This window comes from Bos indicus, chromosome 11, assembly GCF_029378745.1.
Source record: "Bos indicus isolate NIAB-ARS_2022 breed Sahiwal x Tharparkar chromosome 11, NIAB-ARS_B.indTharparkar_mat_pri_1.0, whole genome shotgun sequence".
Classification (NCBI taxonomy): Eukaryota; Metazoa; Chordata; class Mammalia; order Artiodactyla; family Bovidae; genus Bos; species Bos indicus.
Window position 1 is genome coordinate 45,934,065 of NC_091770.1, and position 18,859 is coordinate 45,952,923.

An 18,859-nucleotide genomic window follows, 5' to 3' on the forward strand; every position below is an offset into this window, starting at 1 on the left:
GATTTTACACTTTAAAAGGGTGAATTTTATAGTATGTAAAATATCTCAAAGCTCTTTTAAAATATTGCATCATTTATTTAATGTTGAGGGACACTTTTTATTGGAGTATAGTTGATTTACAATGTGTTAGTTTCAGGTGTACAGCAAAGTGAGTTGGTTATACATAAACATATATCCACTCTTTTTAGATTGTTTTCCCATATAGGTTATTATCAAGTATTGAGTAGAGTTCCCTGTGCTATACAGTAAGTCCTTAGTATCTGTTTTATATGTAGGAGTTCAGTTCAGTTCAGTCGCTCAGTCATGTCCAACTCTTTGCGACCCCATGAATCGCAGCACACCAGGCCTCCCTGTTCATCACCAACTCCCGGAGTTTACTCAAACTCATATGCATTGAGTCGGTGATGCCATCCAGCCATCTCATCCTCTGTCATCCCCTTCTCCTGCCCCCAATCCCTCCCAGCATCAGGGTCTTTTCCAATGAGTCAACTCTTCGCATGAGGTGGCCAAAGTATTGGAGTTTCAGCTTTAGCATCAGTCCTTCCAATGAACACCCAGGACTGATCTCCTTTAGAATGGACCAGATGCCATGATCTTAGTTTTCTGAATGTTTAGCTTTAAGCCAACTTTTTCACTCTCCTCTTTCACTTTCATCAAGAGGCTCTTTAGTTCCTCTTCACTTTCTGCCATAAGGGTGGTGTCATCTGCATATCTGAGGTTATTGATATTTCTCCCGGCAGTCTTCATTCCAGCTTGTGCTTCTTCCAATATGTAGGAGTATGTACAGGTAAATCCCAATCTCCCAGTTTATCCCCCTCCCCTTTCACCCCTGGTAACCATAAGATTGTTTTCTACATCTGTGACTCTATTTCTGTTTTGCAAATAAGTTCATTTGCACCTTTTTTTTTTTTTAATTTCACGTATTAGTGGTATCCTATGATATTTGTCTTTTTCTGTCTGACTTCACTCAGTATGATTATCTCTCAGTTGATGGACACTTTGAATGTATCCAGTGTTTTCTATTACAGTGCTGCAAGAATGTTCTATTACATTTGTCTTCATGCCGTAACCTTACTGATGTTTCTGTAAAATATAGTGTTTCCAGTGGGTTTATTGGTTATAAGCAACACACAACCTTTATCGTGACACCAGTGACCAAGAGTAGTGGCCTGTATTCAGAGCGCTCAGATTTTGAATATCCATCAAAATGAAATTTCATGGTTGTAGCCTGCCATGATGGTGTTTACAATCCTACGTAAATAGAGAGTGGGATTGGATAATGCAGGTGCTTTTGTAGGGAGACAGAAGAGTGAGAGATGGAAGGAGGGAAGGGATGGAGAAGAAAAGTGAGCTGGCCAATAGCAGCCTCCTGTCGGCTTTTTCCTGCTGTCAGCATTTCCCTTCTGGCTTTGCGGAGAGTTTTCTTTTTCCTCTTGGGATGAACCGGACTGATCTGGCTTTGCTTTTGCCCTGTTAGGTGAAGGCATCCTCATCTCCTCAGACGCTACAGAACTGTTGGATTTCATAGACAACCAAGGCCAGGTGCACGTGATCCAGAAATACCTGGAGCGCCCGCTGCTCCTGGAGCCTGGTCATCGCAAGTTTGACATCCGGTAACGCATCCACGTCTGGAGTTTTTGTTTTTCGAATCTGGGAAAAATGCAATCGTGTGTGGTGAGCAGTGTGATCTGGAGTGTGAGAAAGTATTGGACTGCATTCAGTGTCACCCAAGTTGGGCTTCCCTGGTGGCTCAGACAGTAAAGAATCTTCCTGCAGTGCATTGATCCCTGGGTGGGGAAGATCCCCTGGAGAAGGGAATGGCAACCCACTCCAGTATTCTGCCTGGAGAATCCCATGGACAGAGGAGTTTGGCAGGCTACAGTCCATGGGGTCGCACAGAGTTGGATACGACTGAGTGACTAGCACTTTCAAGTTGAGTGGCTGAATGGGACTCAGTTTCTATACTTCATTTTCTGTTTTTCTTTCACTCTTTCTCTTGTCTCTCTATAAAATGTTACTAAGATGATGAATTTCCTCTCTCTCTTTTTCTTTTAGTATTCTCTCTTCTAAAAACTATCTATTTATGGCTGCACTGGGTCTTTGTTGCTGCACACATCCTTTCTCTAGTTGTCTCGAGTTGTGGTGCGCAGGCTTCTCACTGCAGTGGCCTCTCTTGTGGAGCACAAGAGGCTCTAGTTGTAGGGCTTTTGGGCGTCAGTAGTTGTGGCACATGGGCTTAGTTGCCCCATGGCATGTGAGATCTTCCCAGACCAGGGATTGAACCCATGTTCCTGCGTTGGTGGGATTCTAAACCACTGGTCCACCAGGGAAGTCCCTTTAATATTCTTTTTACTGGAGATGACTAGTGGATCCAAAAGGAAGGGCATCAGTGTGTGGGGCTTGCTTATGAAAGAAGCAAAGAGATATACACGGAACACATAGTCAGACACAGCAGATCACATGACCCTGCTAAAGGCTGTGTCCTCCCTCTGTTAACACACCTTAGGGTTTTGGACTTTATGTTTCCAAGAAAGGACATGGCAAGGAGAAAGAGGTTGTGGGTGCTTTCAAAAGCTGAATGGCCCTGGCCCCAGCTTGCTCTGGGCCTTGCTGTCATCACCCAACCAGGACTCTCTCACCTTCATGCCTTCACTTTGCTTACTGCTTCTTAAACACCAGCCTGATCAGACCAGCTTCAGTGGGAACAGTCTTCTTAAGATTACTAAACGAGCAAACTTGGCAACTGGGGGTTTCATATTAACTGCAAAAACCAGCCCGCTCAGATCTCTTCAAAATACTTTATCTTTTGAATGGACCAAAGTCTCCTTGTCAGTTATGGTGAAATGTTTTCTTTGCCTCATCACGTGATAATTCGCTCTTTTGGCTAATTGTCATGGCTTGCCTCATATAATTTTATTTATTTATTTTAATGTTTGTTTATTTATTTTTGGATGCACTGGGTCTTCCTTGCAGTGCATGGGCTTCTCTCTAGTTGTGGTGTGCAGGCTCAGTTGCCCCACGGCATGTGAGATCTTAGCTCTCCGACCAGGGATCAAACCTGCGTCCCCTGCATTGCAAGGCGGCTTCTTAACCACTGGATCACCAGGGAAGTTTGTAACCTCGTATAATTTTAGAAACTACCTCCTTCCTCTGTTTCCTCCCAGAATAGTCAAGGTGTGGGGATGATAAATAGAACATGGAGAAGCTTTGGATAACTTGAATAAAATAGTGTGTTTTTTTGACTTTGCAGAAGCTGGGTCTTGGTGGATCATCAGTTTAATATCTACCTCTATAGAGAGGGTGTCCTTCGGACTGCTTCAGAACCATATCATATGGATAATTTCCAAGATAAAACCTGCCACTTGACCAATCACTGCATTCAGAAGGAGTACTCAAAGAACTATGGGAAGTATGAAGAAGGGAACGAAATGTTCTTTGAGGCGTTCAATCAGTACCTAACAAGTGCTTTGAACATCACCCTGGAAAGTAGTATCTTACTACAAATCAAACATATAATCAGGTAACTAATCCTTTCTCTTTTGGTTAAATATGTCTTGAAGGAGCTTTGGGAGTTTGTGCCTTTCAAGGAATTGTTCCATTTCAGTTGTCTAATTTAAGGACGAAAGTTATTTGTTATATCCCTTTATTATCCTTTTAATATCTATATGATCTGTGGTGATGAAGCTTTTTAAAATCCTTATGCTTAATCCTTCGATTACCTTATGTTGGTAATTTATATCTTCTCTCTTGCACTTGGGCAGATTGGGTAGAGGCTTATCAGTTTTATTAATCTCTTCTAAAAGTCAGCATTTGGCTTTAAGATTTTCTCTGTCGTTTTTGTTTTCAATTTCTTCATGTTCTTTGTTATTTTTATTCTTCTGCTTTTGAGGGGTTTGCTTTTCTCTTCTTTTTCTAGTTTCCTTAAAGTATAAGGTCAGATCACTGATTTGAGATACTTCATTTTTTAAAAAATATAAGCAGTTAATGCCATCAGCTTTCCTATAAGAGCTCGTTAGCTGCATCCCACAGATTTTGCCATCATGTTTTTGTTTTCATTTTATTAAAATGCCTTCTAGTTTCCCTTGTGACTTCATCTTTGACTTGTGTGTTATTTAGCAATTTTTGCTGAATTCCCAAATATTTGGGATTCTCAAGGAATTTTCATTTCATTATGGTCAGAGAACATACTCTGTATGGTTTTAAATTTGTTAAAGTTTGTTTCATGGTCCAGGATATGGTCTATCTTTACTTATTTAAAATTTTTTCTTAATATGGTCCATCTTAGTGAATGTTCCACATGTACTAAAAATAATGTTTATCCTGCTGTAGTTGAGTAGGGTGTTGTATAAATGCCCATTAGGGGAAGGCAGTTGGTAGGGTCATTCAAGTCTTTTGTATTCTTGCTGATTTTCTGTTCTACTTGTTCTGTCCATTATTGAGAGGTAAAACTTTGGAAGTCTCCAAGTATAATTATGGACCTGTCTATGTCTCCTTTTAGTTTTATTTGTTTTTTGCTTTGTATATTTTGAAGATCTGTTGTCAGGTGCATATACATTTAGAATTGTTATTTCTTTGGGAAGAATTGACCTCTTTATCATTATGTAGTTCCTGTCTTTATCTCTGGTAATATTTCTTATTTTGAAGTCTATTTTGTCTGATATTAATATAGTCACTCCAGCTTTTGATTAATAATTTGTATCTTTTCATCCCTTTACTCTTCCTCTCTATTGTATAATTAAAATGGGCTTCTGATAGACATGTCATTGGATTTTGTTTTGTTTTGCTTTTAATCCAGTGAATCATCCGTTTTTCAATCGTTGTGTTTATACCATTCAAATTTTAAGTAACTACTGGCTTGATGCAATTTACATCTACCATGTTATCATTCATTGTCCATTTGTCCCCTCTTTTTTGTTTTTTTTTCATTTCCTTGTTTCTTGCCTTCTTCTGAATTGTTTGAACTTTTTTAGAGTTCCCTTGAGTATCTGGCTGTATCTCTTTGTATCTTTGTTTGTTTGTTTTAATGGTTAACATCCAGGGGTTATGATGTACATAAACCTAATATGTAACAGATTATCTTGTTGGATTAAAAAAAGACCAAACTGTATCCTGTTTACAAGAAACCCACTTTAAATACAAAAGAGGGAAATACTCTTTTACCTTTACCCAGATATTTGCTGTTTCCTTTGCTCTTGCTTCAGCCCTAAAATTCCAAGTTTCATGTCCCTTCAGACTTCAGCATTTCTTTTAGAGCAGTTCTGCTAGTCATAAGTCCTCTTGCTTTTCCATCATCTTAGAATGTCTTGGTTTATCCTTATTCCTGAAGGATTTTATCACTAGAGTTACCCAAATATAATGTCAAGCAAAAAATTATGAACTGGCCCTGTTCATATAAATTGAAAAACAAGCAAAGCTAAGTAATACACATATGGTACATGTGTACACAAAATGTACATATATGGTAAAAATCTAGTGAATTTTAAATTATGCATACATTCATCTAGTCATAATGCAAGTCAGGATATAAAACATTTAAGGCATCCTAAAAGATACCCTTGAACTCCCTCAAAATATATACTCTCTGCCAGAGATAGCCACTCTCTGACTTTTATCACCATAGATACCTGTTGCTTGTTCTTAAACTTTATATAAGTGGAATTATACTGTAATTCTTGCTTTGTGTTCCGATTTTTTCAATATTGTTTCTGTGTCATATTCCATTGTGTGAATGCTCCATGGTTTATCCTTTCTGGATTTGATGGACCTCTGGGTTTTCTCTCATATTTTAGACCTGTAATCTCTCTGAATTGTTTTATGTTAAGTGTCGTGTTTTTCTAGAAATATATCCTGTTGACCCAGGCTCACCTGTACATATGACTGTCCCTTCCGGAGCACGTTTTGGTGTCCCTTTCTGTTATAAATCAGGTGGCCATCTATGCGAGAATCGATTCCTGGGATCTCTATTCTGTTCTGTGGTCTGTTTTATCCGCCCTGTTGCTGCCACCCTGTCATGATGACTGAACCTTTTTCCTTAATGTGTTCTTACACTGGGCTTCCCTGATGGCTCAGTGGTAAAGAATCTGCCTGCCAACGCAGGGGATGCATGGGGTTTAATCCCTGGGTTGGGAATATCCCCTGGAGAAGAAAATGGCAACCCACTCCATTATTCTTACCTGGAGAATCCCCATGGACAGAGGAACCTGGCGGGCTACAGTCCATGGGGTCACAAAGAGTCAGACACAACTGAGCAACTAAACAATAAAAATAACAATAATAATTCTTACATAGAGTCCAGCAGAATAATTACAAGGCTGAGAGTTCCATTTCTTCAGGGATTATATGTGCTTAGAATTCTGACACCAGATAAATCAAATATACTGAAGAAAGAATTCCTATTTTAGGCAAAAGATGTATTTGATGTTTGCTATCCCCCTCCTTCCCATTGTTCTGTGCCACTCAGACAGTGCTCCTACTCAAGTGCTATAAATGCTCCTCCTGGATCTCATGTTCTTTTTTTTCTCCCCCAGCTAACATCCCCCAGACTTCCTACTCCAGCTAAAAAAAAAATTAGAAACACTATATTTTAAAAAAATTCTTCTAAAGTGATTTATTAACTTGAACTTCCAACAAATAAAAAATATTTTGTTTTGATTTGGTTCTGACTTCTGATTTTTCCTATAAGTGCTGGAGTGTAATGTTTCTTTCACTTTTTATCCTTTATCCTTTAGTATTGTTTTTTTATTTAAGAAAAATTTTTAAATGTAATAAACTTTTTATCATGAGAACCCATTAAATTTTAAATTTTTTCTTAATTATAATATTGTAAAGGGCATTTTAATTACAGAAGTCAAGAGTATTCTCTCATAGAGATGAAATACAGAAAATGCAGAATACAGAAGCCCCAGTTCTTCTTTAAAGTCATAAGCCAAAACCTACTTATAAGACACATCTTTTTCCTTCTATATATACAGCTGAGCAGAAGGACAGCTGTCTCTGATATCCTTAGAGTCATCCTGACATACTGTGTTTACTAAGATAAATATTTTGCCCCAACATCCAGTTGAGGGAAAAACCAGGGAAGAGTTTTATAAAATAGAAATGGCATAGACTTTCTGGGATGTACTGGATAAGATGTACTGGATGTACTGGATAAGAGTTCTTTTTCATTCATAAGTAATAGATTCATGACTATCCAAAATTAATGATAAATTAATAAAATATACTTGTTCACTAGTAACAACATTCATTAGATGCCTCCCAGCTTCCAGGAGCTATGACAAGTTCCTTAGGTAATTATATCATTGAACCATCTCAGCACTGGGAATATGTGTTATTTTTACCCCAGTTTCACAGACAGTGACGTCAACACTTGGTTTAAAGAGGTTAAAAAATTTGTCTGAGATTTTGGCTTCGGCAGCATGACCTCAGGCTTCATGTACTATTTCATCATGGTTTCTAAGATTCACTTTCAACTTTTCCTTGTCACTAAAATCTTCTAATTTTTGCAAACAGTCGTTGATCCTAATAACAGTCCCATATTTCAATATCTTGTTTCAGCATATAAGGCTTTTAACTAAAAGCAGCAAACTGGAGCTTGTGAAAGAAATGAATGAGATCAGCCTTCTCCTTGCAAATTCTGTGTCACAAAATGGTGGGCCATTTTTTTTAATATGGCAAATATATATAGAAGTGTTTTGTTTATTATCAGCAAATGTGGTAGCAGCCCACCCGTTGGGGGAATCCACATTTAAAGGGACCGTGATGACTCAGCGCTTGCTGGGAAAGCAGCCACTACTTGTCAGAATAAGGGTGATGGCAAAGTTTTCTAACAAGTTGCATCGCCTTGAATAATCTATTGGTAATACATTTAAAAGAGAGAATTAAGCCAAAGCCAGTTTTCATCGGCACATTGGATGTAAAATCATCCAAGCACCGCTCCCCTGGTCTTGCCGCCCAGACCACCCCATCCTCAGCAAGCTCTTCCCTGTGCCCCGCAGGAGCTGCCTCATGAGCGTGGAGCCCGCCATCAGCACCAAGCACCTCCCTTACCAGAGCTTTCAGCTCTTCGGCTTTGACTTCATGGTGGACGAGGAGCTGAAGGTCTGGCTTATCGAAGTCAACGGCGCCCCTGCTTGCGCTCAGTAAGTCTGAACACCACTGGGGGGTTTTTTGTGTGTGCGTGTTTTTATTGGGGTATAGTTACTTTACAATGTTGTGTTAGTTTCTGCTGTACAACGAAGTGAATCAGCTACATGTATAATATATCCCCGCCCTCTTGAACCTCCCTCCTACCCCCTCATCCCACCCCTCTAGGTCATCACAGAGCACCCAGCTGAGCTCACTGTGCTATATAGCAGCTTCCTGCTAGCTAGCTGTTTTACACTTGATAGTGTATATGTGTATCAGTGCTAATCTTCCCGTGTGTCTCACCCTCCCCTTCCCTCATGTGTCCACAGGTTCATTCTCTACATCTGCATTTGTCCTACCCTACAAATAGATTCGTCTGTTCCACTTTTCTAGATTCCACATATATGCATTAATGTGTGGTATTTGTTTTTCTCTTTCTGACTTCACTCTGTATGACAGACTCTAGGTCCATCCATGTCTCTACAAGTGACCCAATTTCATTCCTTTTTATGGCTGAGTAATACAGTCCACTGTATATATGCCACACCTTCTTTATCCATTTATCTGTCGATAGACATCTAGGTTGCTTCCATGTCCTGGCTATTGTAAATAGTGGTGCAGTGAACACTGGGATGCCTGTGTCTTTTTGAATGAGGTATCACCTCACACGGGTTAGAATGGCCATCATCAAAAAGTGTATAAACAATAAGTGCTGGAGAGGGTGTGGAGGAAAGGGAATCCTGTAGCACTGTTGTTTGGAATGTAAATTACTGCAGCCAGCATGGAGAACAGTATGAAGGTTCCTTAAAAAACTAAAAATGCAACTACCCCCACTGGATTTTAACAAGTGGAAATTTGGTTCCACGGGTGGGGTAGTCTGTCTTGACGCAGTGTGAGCTCCCATTTCAGGGGTGTCCAAGAATATGCATGTGTGCTTGATAAGTCCTTCAGCATGTCCAACAGCCCACTAGGTTCCTCTGCCCATGGGATTCTCCAGGGGATCTTCCCAGACCAGGAATCGAACCCATGTCTCTTGGGTCTCCTGCATTGGCAGGTGGGTTCTTTACCACTAGCACCCACCTGGGAAGCCCATTACTGGGTGTTCTCGCGTAGACCCTTTGAATGATGTCAAGGAGGATGTTCCAGTGATGGTAGTGCTTTGGTTGGACCCTGGCCAGCAGGGGGCCTTGTTGAGTCATTCCCTTTTCCATCTCCTTCCCATATGAGCTGAGCATTTAGCCTGTGCTGAGGTGGGTGGGGGATGCGGTCAAAATTCCAAACAAAGCCAGTAGTAGCAGCCGAGACCCTCTTGTGTGGCAAGGTGATGGGTCAGCAGGTCCCGTGAGCTGGGGAGATAGTGATGAGCAAGCATTTCAGGGGCTCCCTGGACAGGAGGTGGTCTGAGAAGGTGCCATGGACATGGTGGAGCTGAAGCTGGGTTGGAAAAGGAGAGAGTCACCTGTGCCAAGGGGAAAGGGACCCAGCCTCCAGCCGCACCTTGCTCTGGGCCAGGCTCTAGGGGAGATGTGCAAATGAACAGACCCTGCCCTCAGGGAGCTTCCAGTCCTCCTGGGAGGAGTCTGGCTGCAGCATGGTGTGAGTGTTGTGGGGTAAGAAAAGGTGAGGGTATAGGTGAGTTGGGGTCTACCTATGGGAAACCTTCCATGTAAAGGAGTCATTCGCACTTCATCCTCAAAGGTTGCAGCTTCATCCGTGCCGGCAGCTAACGGTACTTGTTAGGTCCCTGTCACCTGCCAGGCCCCAGACTGGGCTCTGGGTCTCAGCCTTTGTACCAAGAGACCTAGGCCCCACCCTTTGTAGAGGGGGACTGGGAAGGATCAAGGACAAGACAAATATAGATGACAGACTGGACACACGCTATCATAGAGTGAAAGATGTTAGAAGATAATAATATTGAGCACAAGATCCCCTTGGGAGGTGATGCTTGGGACTGAGATCTGGAGGAGGAGGAGAGTGAAGGGGGCTGGGGTGGAGGGGTATGGAACGTTTCACATTCCCCCTTCATCACATCCTTAGGGGTGCCCGCCTTCTCCGTCCTTCCTGTCAGCAGTACGTCCCTCCTTGTGCTCTGATGCAGTTCCCTCCCTCCAGGCAGGAGGGCAGGATGAGGATGCTGTGCTCAGCTACCTCTTTGCTGAATACTTCCCACCAGCATGTGGTACCCAGCAGATTTCCCCAGTGATTACAAAGAGCCCTCTTGGACTTCCCTGGTGGTCCAGTGGTTAAGACTCCATGCCTCTTATACAGAGGGCACAGGCTCAGTCCCTAGCCAGGGAACTAAGATCCCACACACCCACTGTGCAGTGAGGCCAAAAGGAAAAAAAAAGGCCCTCCTCTGATGCCCTGTCCTGCTCCCCTGACCACTCCCTCCCTGCCCCCTTCACAGCCACACTTGCTTTTTTTTTCGGCCACTCTGCATGGCGTGTAGGATCTTATTAGTTTCCCAACTCAGGATCGAACCTGCACCCCTTGCAATGGAAGCACAGTCTTAAACCCTGGACCACCAGAGAAATGCCCACAGCCACACATCTGGAGAAGCCACATCTGCACACACTATCTCCTCTTCCTCAGTCCCCATCCACACTGTGGTCCGCTCCAGGCTGACTTCCATCCACCCTCACAGAAACTGCTCTTTCCAGGTCTCCAGCCAAGTCCATCTTGCACTCCTGGATTTTAAAGCCAGCCAATTACATTGTATCCCTGAGTCCCAGGCCAGTGTCTGCACCTGTCTTCCTGGCATCCTGCGAGGAGCTATGTGGATGTCCATTGGGCGTCCCAAACCAGAGCTGCCCATCTCAGTGAATGTCCAACTCCCCTCTTTTGGGATCCTGAGCCAGAAACCCAACTAAGACCCAGCCTCCCCCTTTCCAGGACCCCCAAGGTTCTGTCCATCAGGCCTGGTCAATTCTGCCTCCAGCTTTGGCTCAAGGGTTGACCTCTAGTCTCTGGACAGGAAAAGGTGGATCTGCCTCTTTTATTCATGTAAGGATTGAAGGCTAGAGAGGGCAGAGAAACAGCAATTTCTCAGTTCACTTGGAGTGATGAGTAATATCCTTGACCTCTTTTTCCATCAGTGGCATCCACACACTGGCGAAGGCTCACTTGCTTGCTGAGATGCTCTGCAGGATCTGGTCATGCTGGAGCCTGACAGAGGCCTCTAGTGATAAGCCACTGGGCATCAGGGTTCGCTGTCTTCTCTGACTCCATCTCACTAGCGCCTCCAAGCTACTTCCCATCTGCTGGATCCCCTTTGCTCAGAGTCCTGATGAGAGCAGTGGAGTCTAACAGAAGAGTGGGGTTTTGAGAAACATGTAAAAATGAGCATCCTTAAAGAGTCCACTGGAGGAGTGAGCCAGACACTGCCCAGTTAATTATTGTATGAATTATTTTGAGTTACAGTTGCTGTCATAGAAAAGAAACAGATTCTATCTTCTAGAAGAACTGAAGTGAAAGTGTTAGTTACTCAGTCATATCCGACTCTGCAACCCCATGTACTGTAGCTCTCCAGGCTCCTCTGTCCATGGGATTCTCCAGGGAAGAATACTAGAGTGGGTAGCCAACCACTTCTCCAGGGGACCTTCCTGGCCCAGCAATCGAACCCAGGTCTTCTGCATTGCAGGTGGATTCTATACCACCGAGCCACACGGGAAGCTCTTCTATCTTTTAGGTGTATAATTTTGAGTAGGGAGAGCTCTTGGAATGGGGGGCTTACTATGAGGTGGCTTGGAAAGCCCCAAGGGACCGAGGCCACACCATGAGGTGTATGGGTTCTGTTCTTATGCTGAAGGAAGTAAACTTTTTTTTTAATACAACAATGATATATGATTTTTCCTGATTTTTTATTTTGGCGGGGGGGCGGGGGGGGGGGGGGCGCGGGGCGCAGAATCTTAGTTCCCCGACCATGGATCAAACCTGTGCCCTCTGCATTGGAAGGCAAAGTCTTAACCACTGGACCACCAGGGAAGTCCTTGAAGGAAATAAACTTTCAAATGCCTTTATCCTTGCTTCCTAAAGGACAAATGGGGAAGACAGTTGATAGAGATGATGATACAATGGCGTAGTCAAAGGAAAGTCTTTATTCAGGAAGCTCGGTTTCCATTGTTGTGCAGGTGTTAAAACAGGACTTACTTGTCTTGCTGTATGAACACAGCAGGATGTTCAAAAACCCACACTTGCTTGTATATTGGGCACCTCCTATGCCAGAAATACCGAAGTCGTTAGTTGACTTGACGAGGTTGAAGCTGTGTCCTCTCCCCCAGCCCCCAGCATCCCCTTCAGAAAATCTTTCCCAAGGTGGCTAATGACACGCTTCATGGAACACCAAACACTGTCTGTTTCAATGGTTTTGGCTCTTGGTGACTTGCCAAGACCCAAGACTACTAAGACCCAAGCTACCATCCCTCCCGTGCAGGCCTCCTGATCATTGTCCCTTCAGAAGGGGAAGGTTGAGTGGTGTAGCCTTGACCATGGGGCTTGATCCATGTAGACAGAAGAAGCAGGGGCTGGGGGATGGGGGGAGGGGAGGTGGGAAAGAGCAGACATCTCACAGGAGAAACGAAGGTCAGCCGGCAGTTAGGGCTTACCAAGACAGACAACAGAAGCATGGCTTTGCACGAGCTCTTTTCCCAGAGGGCCTTACAAAAGGTTAGGACATAGCAATTCCAGCCTCAAGGGCAGTAGAAGGGGATGAGGGGTGGGAGAAAGTTTCTATGATGAGGATAATAGCAGAGATTTGCCACTGGATCAGGAGGGACCAGAATTTGGTTGTGAAGATTTCCCACCTGGTGGAGATTGGGAGATAGCATCTTCAGGAAGTCAGGACAGTGAAGACCTCTGTTCCTCCAGGTTGGGCTGGCCTAGACTCGTGTCACCTGTATCCCAGCAGTCCTGAGCAAGTTAGGCACATAGCAAATAGGCACATCTGGCCCAGAGCATCGTCTCAGATGTGGGTTTTCTCTTTGAACCATATGTCTCTGGTTTTTCCCTGTGTTGACATGAGTTTGTGCTAAGTTGCTTCAGTCATGTCCAACTCTTTGCAACCCCATGGACTGTAGCCCAACAGGCTCCTCTGTCCATGGGGTTCTCCAGGCAAAAATACTGGAGTGGGTTGCCATGTCCTCCTGCAGGAGATCTTCCTGACCCAGGGATCAAACCTGAATCTCTTATATCTCCTACATTGGCAGGTAGGTTCTTTACCACTAGCACCACCTGGGAAGCCCTCCCTGTGTTGGAGCCAGTCCCAAAAGAGCTCGCCTCATACACTCTATGTGAAGCAGACAAAAATCCTGTAGGGAACAAGAGGGTGCGGAATTTGAGGGCCTCCTTATAGCTCTGGATGGGAGGTTTTCCTCCTTGGCTTTGGTGGTTCCTTGGCCTCTGGCTGAAGTCCAGGTGCCAGCACGTGATGTCAGGCCCCACCTTGTCCCCTGCCTCACACTGCGATGGTCCCGTTTCCCAGGTTTCCTGAGTTCTGTCTCCTTGGTGGGTGCCCCTCCCTATATTTGCATGGCCCTTCCTCTCTCTCACCCTCCTCTCTCTTTCTCCCTCCCCTCCTTTGTCTCTGTATCTCACCCTCGTTCTTTTTTATTATCTTTAATTTTTATTGGAGTATAGTTGCTCTACAACAAAGTGAATCAGCTATACAACAAAGTGAATTAGCTATGGAAGTGTTTGTCACTTGGTCCTGTCCGACTCTTTGTGACCCCATGGACTGTCGTCCGTCAGGCTCCTTTGTCCATGGGATTCTTCAGGCAAGAATACTGGAGAGGGTAGCCATTCCCTTCTTCAGGGGAATCTTCCCAACCCAGGGATCAAACCTGAGTCTCCTGCATTGCAGGCAGATTCTTTACCATCTGAGCCACCAGGGAAGTCCACGAATCAACTATACTTATACATATATGCCCTCTTTTTTAGAGTTCCTTCCCATTTAGCTCACCACAGAGCATTGAGTAGAGTTCCTTGTGCTATGCAGTAAGTTCTCATTAGTTATCTATTTTATATTAATGCATAGTATATATCTATCAATCCCAGTCTCTCAGTTCATCCCACTATCCCTTCCCGCTTTGATGTCCATACATTTGTTTCTACATCTGTCTCTCTATTTCTGCTTTCCAAATGAGAGGACTAGACAAAGAAGGTGTGGTGTGTGTCTATAGTGGAATATTACTCAGCCCTAAAAAGGAACAGAATTTTATCATTTGTAGAGACATGGATGGAACTAGAGAATGTCATACAGAGTGAAGTCAGTCAGAAACAGACAGAAATATTGTATATTAACACATATTTGTGGCCTCTAGAAAAATGATACTGATGATCTTATCACTCTCATTCTCTGTGTCTGACTCCCCTCTCCTTCCTCCTCTTTTCTGCCCTGTCATCCATTCTCTGTCCGATGTCACTCATTCTCCAGGTCTCAGCTGAGCTATTACTCTGAGGAGTCTTCCTTAAAGGCCCCTCAACCACACCACGTGGGTGCTTTCCTTGGGGAGAGCCTGTGTCTGCATGTGTACCCCTCCACAGACAGGCAAGATGGCCCTGTTCTCTTTGGAACTGCCTGTCTTCCCTGCAGTTAGTTAGAGTAGATGTTGCCTTGTCTCTTCACCTGCAAGACCTTCCAGAAATATCCATTGAGTGGATGCTTTATCTTCATGCAGTAGTACTTCCTGCAGTATTTGTATGGACAGCTGACACGTGTCTTATAAATACCAGGTGGAATTTTGGGGCAGATTCTGGTAAAAGAGCTTCCCAGGTGGTGCAGTGGTAAAGAATCCAGCTGCCAGTGCAGGAGACACCAGAGACTCGGGTTCAATCCCTGGGTCAGGAAGATCCCCTGGAGAATGAAATAGCAACCCACTCCAGTATTCTTGCCTGGGAAATCCCATGGACAGAGGAGCCTGGCTGGCTATAGTCCATGGAGTTGGAAGAGAATTGGATAGGACCTAGCAACTAAACAATCCTAATTTTTTTAAAAAACCACCTTTGATTTTCTCACCTGCACTTTGATATGCATCCTCAATAATAGATCTCCGAACCCATTTCAGGAAGCTTTATGCAGAGCTGTGCCAGGGCATCGTGGACATAGCCATTGCCAGCGTCTTCCCACCCCCGGACGCGGAACAGCAGCCCCCCCAGCCGGCCACCTTCATCAAGCTGTGACCCAGGGAGGTGCGCAGAGATGCCTCAGAAGAAGCACGCGGGGGGCCCTGCCCCAGGGGAAGGAGATGTGTCTGAATTGCTGTCAAGCCAAAAGGGAAGAAGAGAGGCAACTCGGAGAGATGTGCTGGGAGAAAACAAAGGAGCTTCCCCCAGGGGTGATTGGTTGCCCAGAGGTCCCCGGGTGGAGCTCTCAGCCCTGCTACGGAGATTTGAAAACTGCAGCACATTTCTCAGACGGGAGAGCCAGATATTCTTTTAAGGGGCAAAAACAGGGATGTACTTACTTTACGCTCTCATTCTTTGAAAAGATCTGAATTATATCCTAAGGCAGCGCTCTGAGCAGCAGCGCCTCTCCCGCCCAGGGGTGGCAGCCGTCGGACCTGGTTGGTGACTGTCCACTGCTGCGTTAGTGCCTTAGCTCTGTGCCCAGGTGCAGCCTCCGGTCTGGGGTGGGGACGGGATGTGAGACCACTCAGGAGGTGGGCGATGGGTCCCCCCAGCTCGTCCCAGTCACTCCCCCAACCGTCTGCTCACCATCTGTCCCTGGGGCCTGGCTGTGCGGGAGCCGCCTCGCCGCCAGGGGGCGTGCTCATCCCGATCCTGATGGTGTCTGGCCGGTCACCGGTCCGGGCTGGCGTGGACTGGACGCCGAACGCTGCTCTCAGTCTGCTCTCTGCATGTTTTAGAAACCAAGCAGCAAAGTTTGCTGTGAACCCATAAGCATTCAATAAGCATGAGAGAGGAAAAAACACGATGTCTTGCTTTACATAATAGCTGGGTATGTGTGGGTGGTGGGGTGGGTCTTTGAAATATGACGATTATGGTGATTCTCAAATCTCCTTGTTTTAACCAGAATTCTACATGCCCTTTGGACAGGTTCCCTTTTGTTCATTTTTTGGAGGATTTAACTTTTGTTAGAATGCTCTCCAGGAGAGGAGAATTCCCCTCCCCCCACCCCACCCCAGGGGGCTCTTCCCCATTTTGTTTTTCTTGCTCCTTCAACACCTTTAGGAGTTGGAAGGTTAGGTTTTGTTCCAGGGAAGATTTTTCGTCTCCTTGTTCCTCTCAACGTCCGGGAGAGGCTGTGGATCAGTGTGTGTCTCACCCGAATGAGGGAATCTCTTGAAATGGAAAAGGTGTAGTTTCAGAGCGGCACATGGCACCCTGTCAATCAGCAAATGTTAGCAGTGTCCCCTTAGGTGTAGTTTCTACTACCCACGGCTTGGATGAATATTCTACAGACTTTCCGGGAGGCCATGTCGCTAGCAAGAAGGAGCCCCCACATGCCACTTGTGTCCAGTGTGAGCTGAGTGCACAATGCATGGGGATCCCCGCAGACCCGCTGAACAGGCATGCACCCTCCACCCCAGGACCTTGGGCCGGGTTGGGGGATGGGGAAATCGGGGGTGGGGGAGATGCGGGTGCAAGCCTACTCTCTAGCACATGTGCCCTCCCTCATTCATCTCCACTTGTCATCAGAAAAGAGTTCTGCTGCCAGGGGAGACTTTTTTTACAAAGCAAAGAAAAAGCAACCTCAAATATGATGAGATGTGGGAGCTGATGGTAAAAAAAGGAATGATGGCAATGATTTCATGGATGCAGCAGTGGGTGTGGGATGTGAACGTACTGTGTCTCAGTGAAGTGGAGGAAGGCCCAGCCGGCTGGGCTCACCCTGCAGTTTGGAATTAAAAAATAAACATGCCAGTGGTTACCCAGAATATATAGATGATGAAGTTTGCATCCAGAGCAAAATAAAACAAGTGTTACTGGAATCCTAGAGGCCCAGAGCAGCTGATGGGTTAGTGTTTGGGGAGATTCTGAGTAGATTGTGGGCAGGTGCGCACCCATGGAGAAAGTGTAGGGTTCTGGGGCTTGGGAAGTCTGTGTGGGCCTGTGATGGGACAAGTAGGGAGGTTTTTGGGACTTCCCTGGCCGTTCAGGGGTTAAGACCCCACACTTGCACTAGAGGGGGCTCAGGTTCAATCCCTGGTTGGGGAACTAAGATCCTGCATGCTGCCCAGTGCAGCCAAAAAACAAGAGGAAAAAAAAGCAGGGAGAATTTTGTAGTCCCGTCACAAGCAAATGCAGATTTGTAATGATCTTTTGGACCTAAATTACAGGGACATTTGGGAATTTTCCAGTGTCTCTTTCAGTGACAACTAAGAATCCAGGTGTTAGGAAGTCTGTGGATTTTGATGGATTTTCTAAGAAAACAGAATTGATAGCAATATATGTAAGGGAAGGCTTTAAAGAGGAAATTATGCTTCATTCCTCGTGTGGTTTCAAATAAGTATCTGTTTTGTGCATTTATGTCTGATCAGGGAGAGCAGCTGGCACAGAAACTCTTCCATACCCTTCAGTGATATCCGTGGCACAGATGGTCATGCCTCGCCCCCAGTCAGTCTTCATCCGTGTAGTCTGTGTTCATGTCGCCAGTTGCTAGGGAAGGAGGTGGTGGTGTTATTTGGGAGATGTTAATTTCAGTCTTGACTCATTGGCTGCGCATCATCAGAGAAACCCATGAACCTCTGTGCCTTAGTTTCTTATCTTGTGGAAGAACTTGTTGCCTGATCCAAGGACTACCTCAAGGGCATTCAGTGAGGACACATGAGATTAGGACAGCTGGAGAACCCTGAGAACCAAGGTTCTCGATGCCGATAATTTGCTGGAGTCACTGGGGAAGCTTTAAAGAATGTTGGTGTCCACACCTCCGTCCTCCCTGACCCCTGGCCTGTTAGGTTTGAACCTCAGGCGTCAGATGGATTGAGATGCCTCGAACCACTGCTGGAGAAGGAAGGACAGATAACATTATTACCTTGGAAGAATCCAATAAGGGTTAGAGATTTTTTGAAAATTCCTTTTGGAAGGCCAGGCATTTAAGGATGACCAGATGCTGACGTGATATACAGCGTATTCCATCCAAACAAGTTCTCTCTCTCCGCTCCCCGTCATAGCCTTTGGAAACTCAGCCGTGCTTTCATCTACTTAAATCTGCTTTCATCTACTTAGTGAAGCCTTGTTGTCAAAGGTAACCAGACATGAATTTATAAATCTGCTAAATATGTGTTAGGGTTACAAATGAATTATTGAGAGGAAAGCCCCTTCTGTCTCACTGGACTCCTATAATGACTGTAAACTCTGTTTCCCCAGGACATGAAAGTGCCTCAGTGTCTGTCTGTTATAGTGGAGCAGGTGCTGGTGGACTTAACCAGCTAATGTGGTGTTTCATGAGCGCCTCAGGGTGATGGTCCCAGACTTGGGATGTCTGGTTGTGCTGGAAGCGGACGGACCCACAAGCTGTGGTAACCCTACAAAGGGTGTTTCCTTAAGTGGAGGTTGTGTCAAGCAGGGGTGCATCCAGCCTTGCCATGGGTCGTGGGAACTCTACCAGAGAAGACAAAGTGCTGGAGTGGGTCCCCACAGCACTAGTGGGTGCCGTGGAGAAAACTGTCTCTGCTCCTGGACACAGAATCTGTACCTAAGAGGAAATGACTTCTGAAACAAGGCAATTCTATGAATGTTTGAATGCCTGGAGCATTAAAGGAATCGTATTCAA

At 45.0% G+C, this 18,859-nt stretch overlaps 1 protein-coding gene across 1 annotated transcript in view; it reads left to right on the forward strand.

Annotated features, from left to right (window-relative positions):
- The window catches only part of TTL (tubulin tyrosine ligase), a 35,736-nt gene extending 16,877 nt beyond the window's left edge, over positions 1 to 18,859 (forward strand). Inside the window, exons 4-7 of the mRNA XM_019970246.2 lie at positions 1,478 to 1,613; positions 3,251 to 3,520; positions 7,998 to 8,141; positions 15,189 to 18,859. Coding sequence (XP_019825805.2) covers positions 1,478 to 1,613; positions 3,251 to 3,520; positions 7,998 to 8,141; positions 15,189 to 15,303 — 665 coding nt within the window. The 3' untranslated portion in view covers positions 15,304 to 18,859. The remainder of the gene's footprint in view (positions 1 to 1,477; positions 1,614 to 3,250; positions 3,521 to 7,997; positions 8,142 to 15,188) is intronic.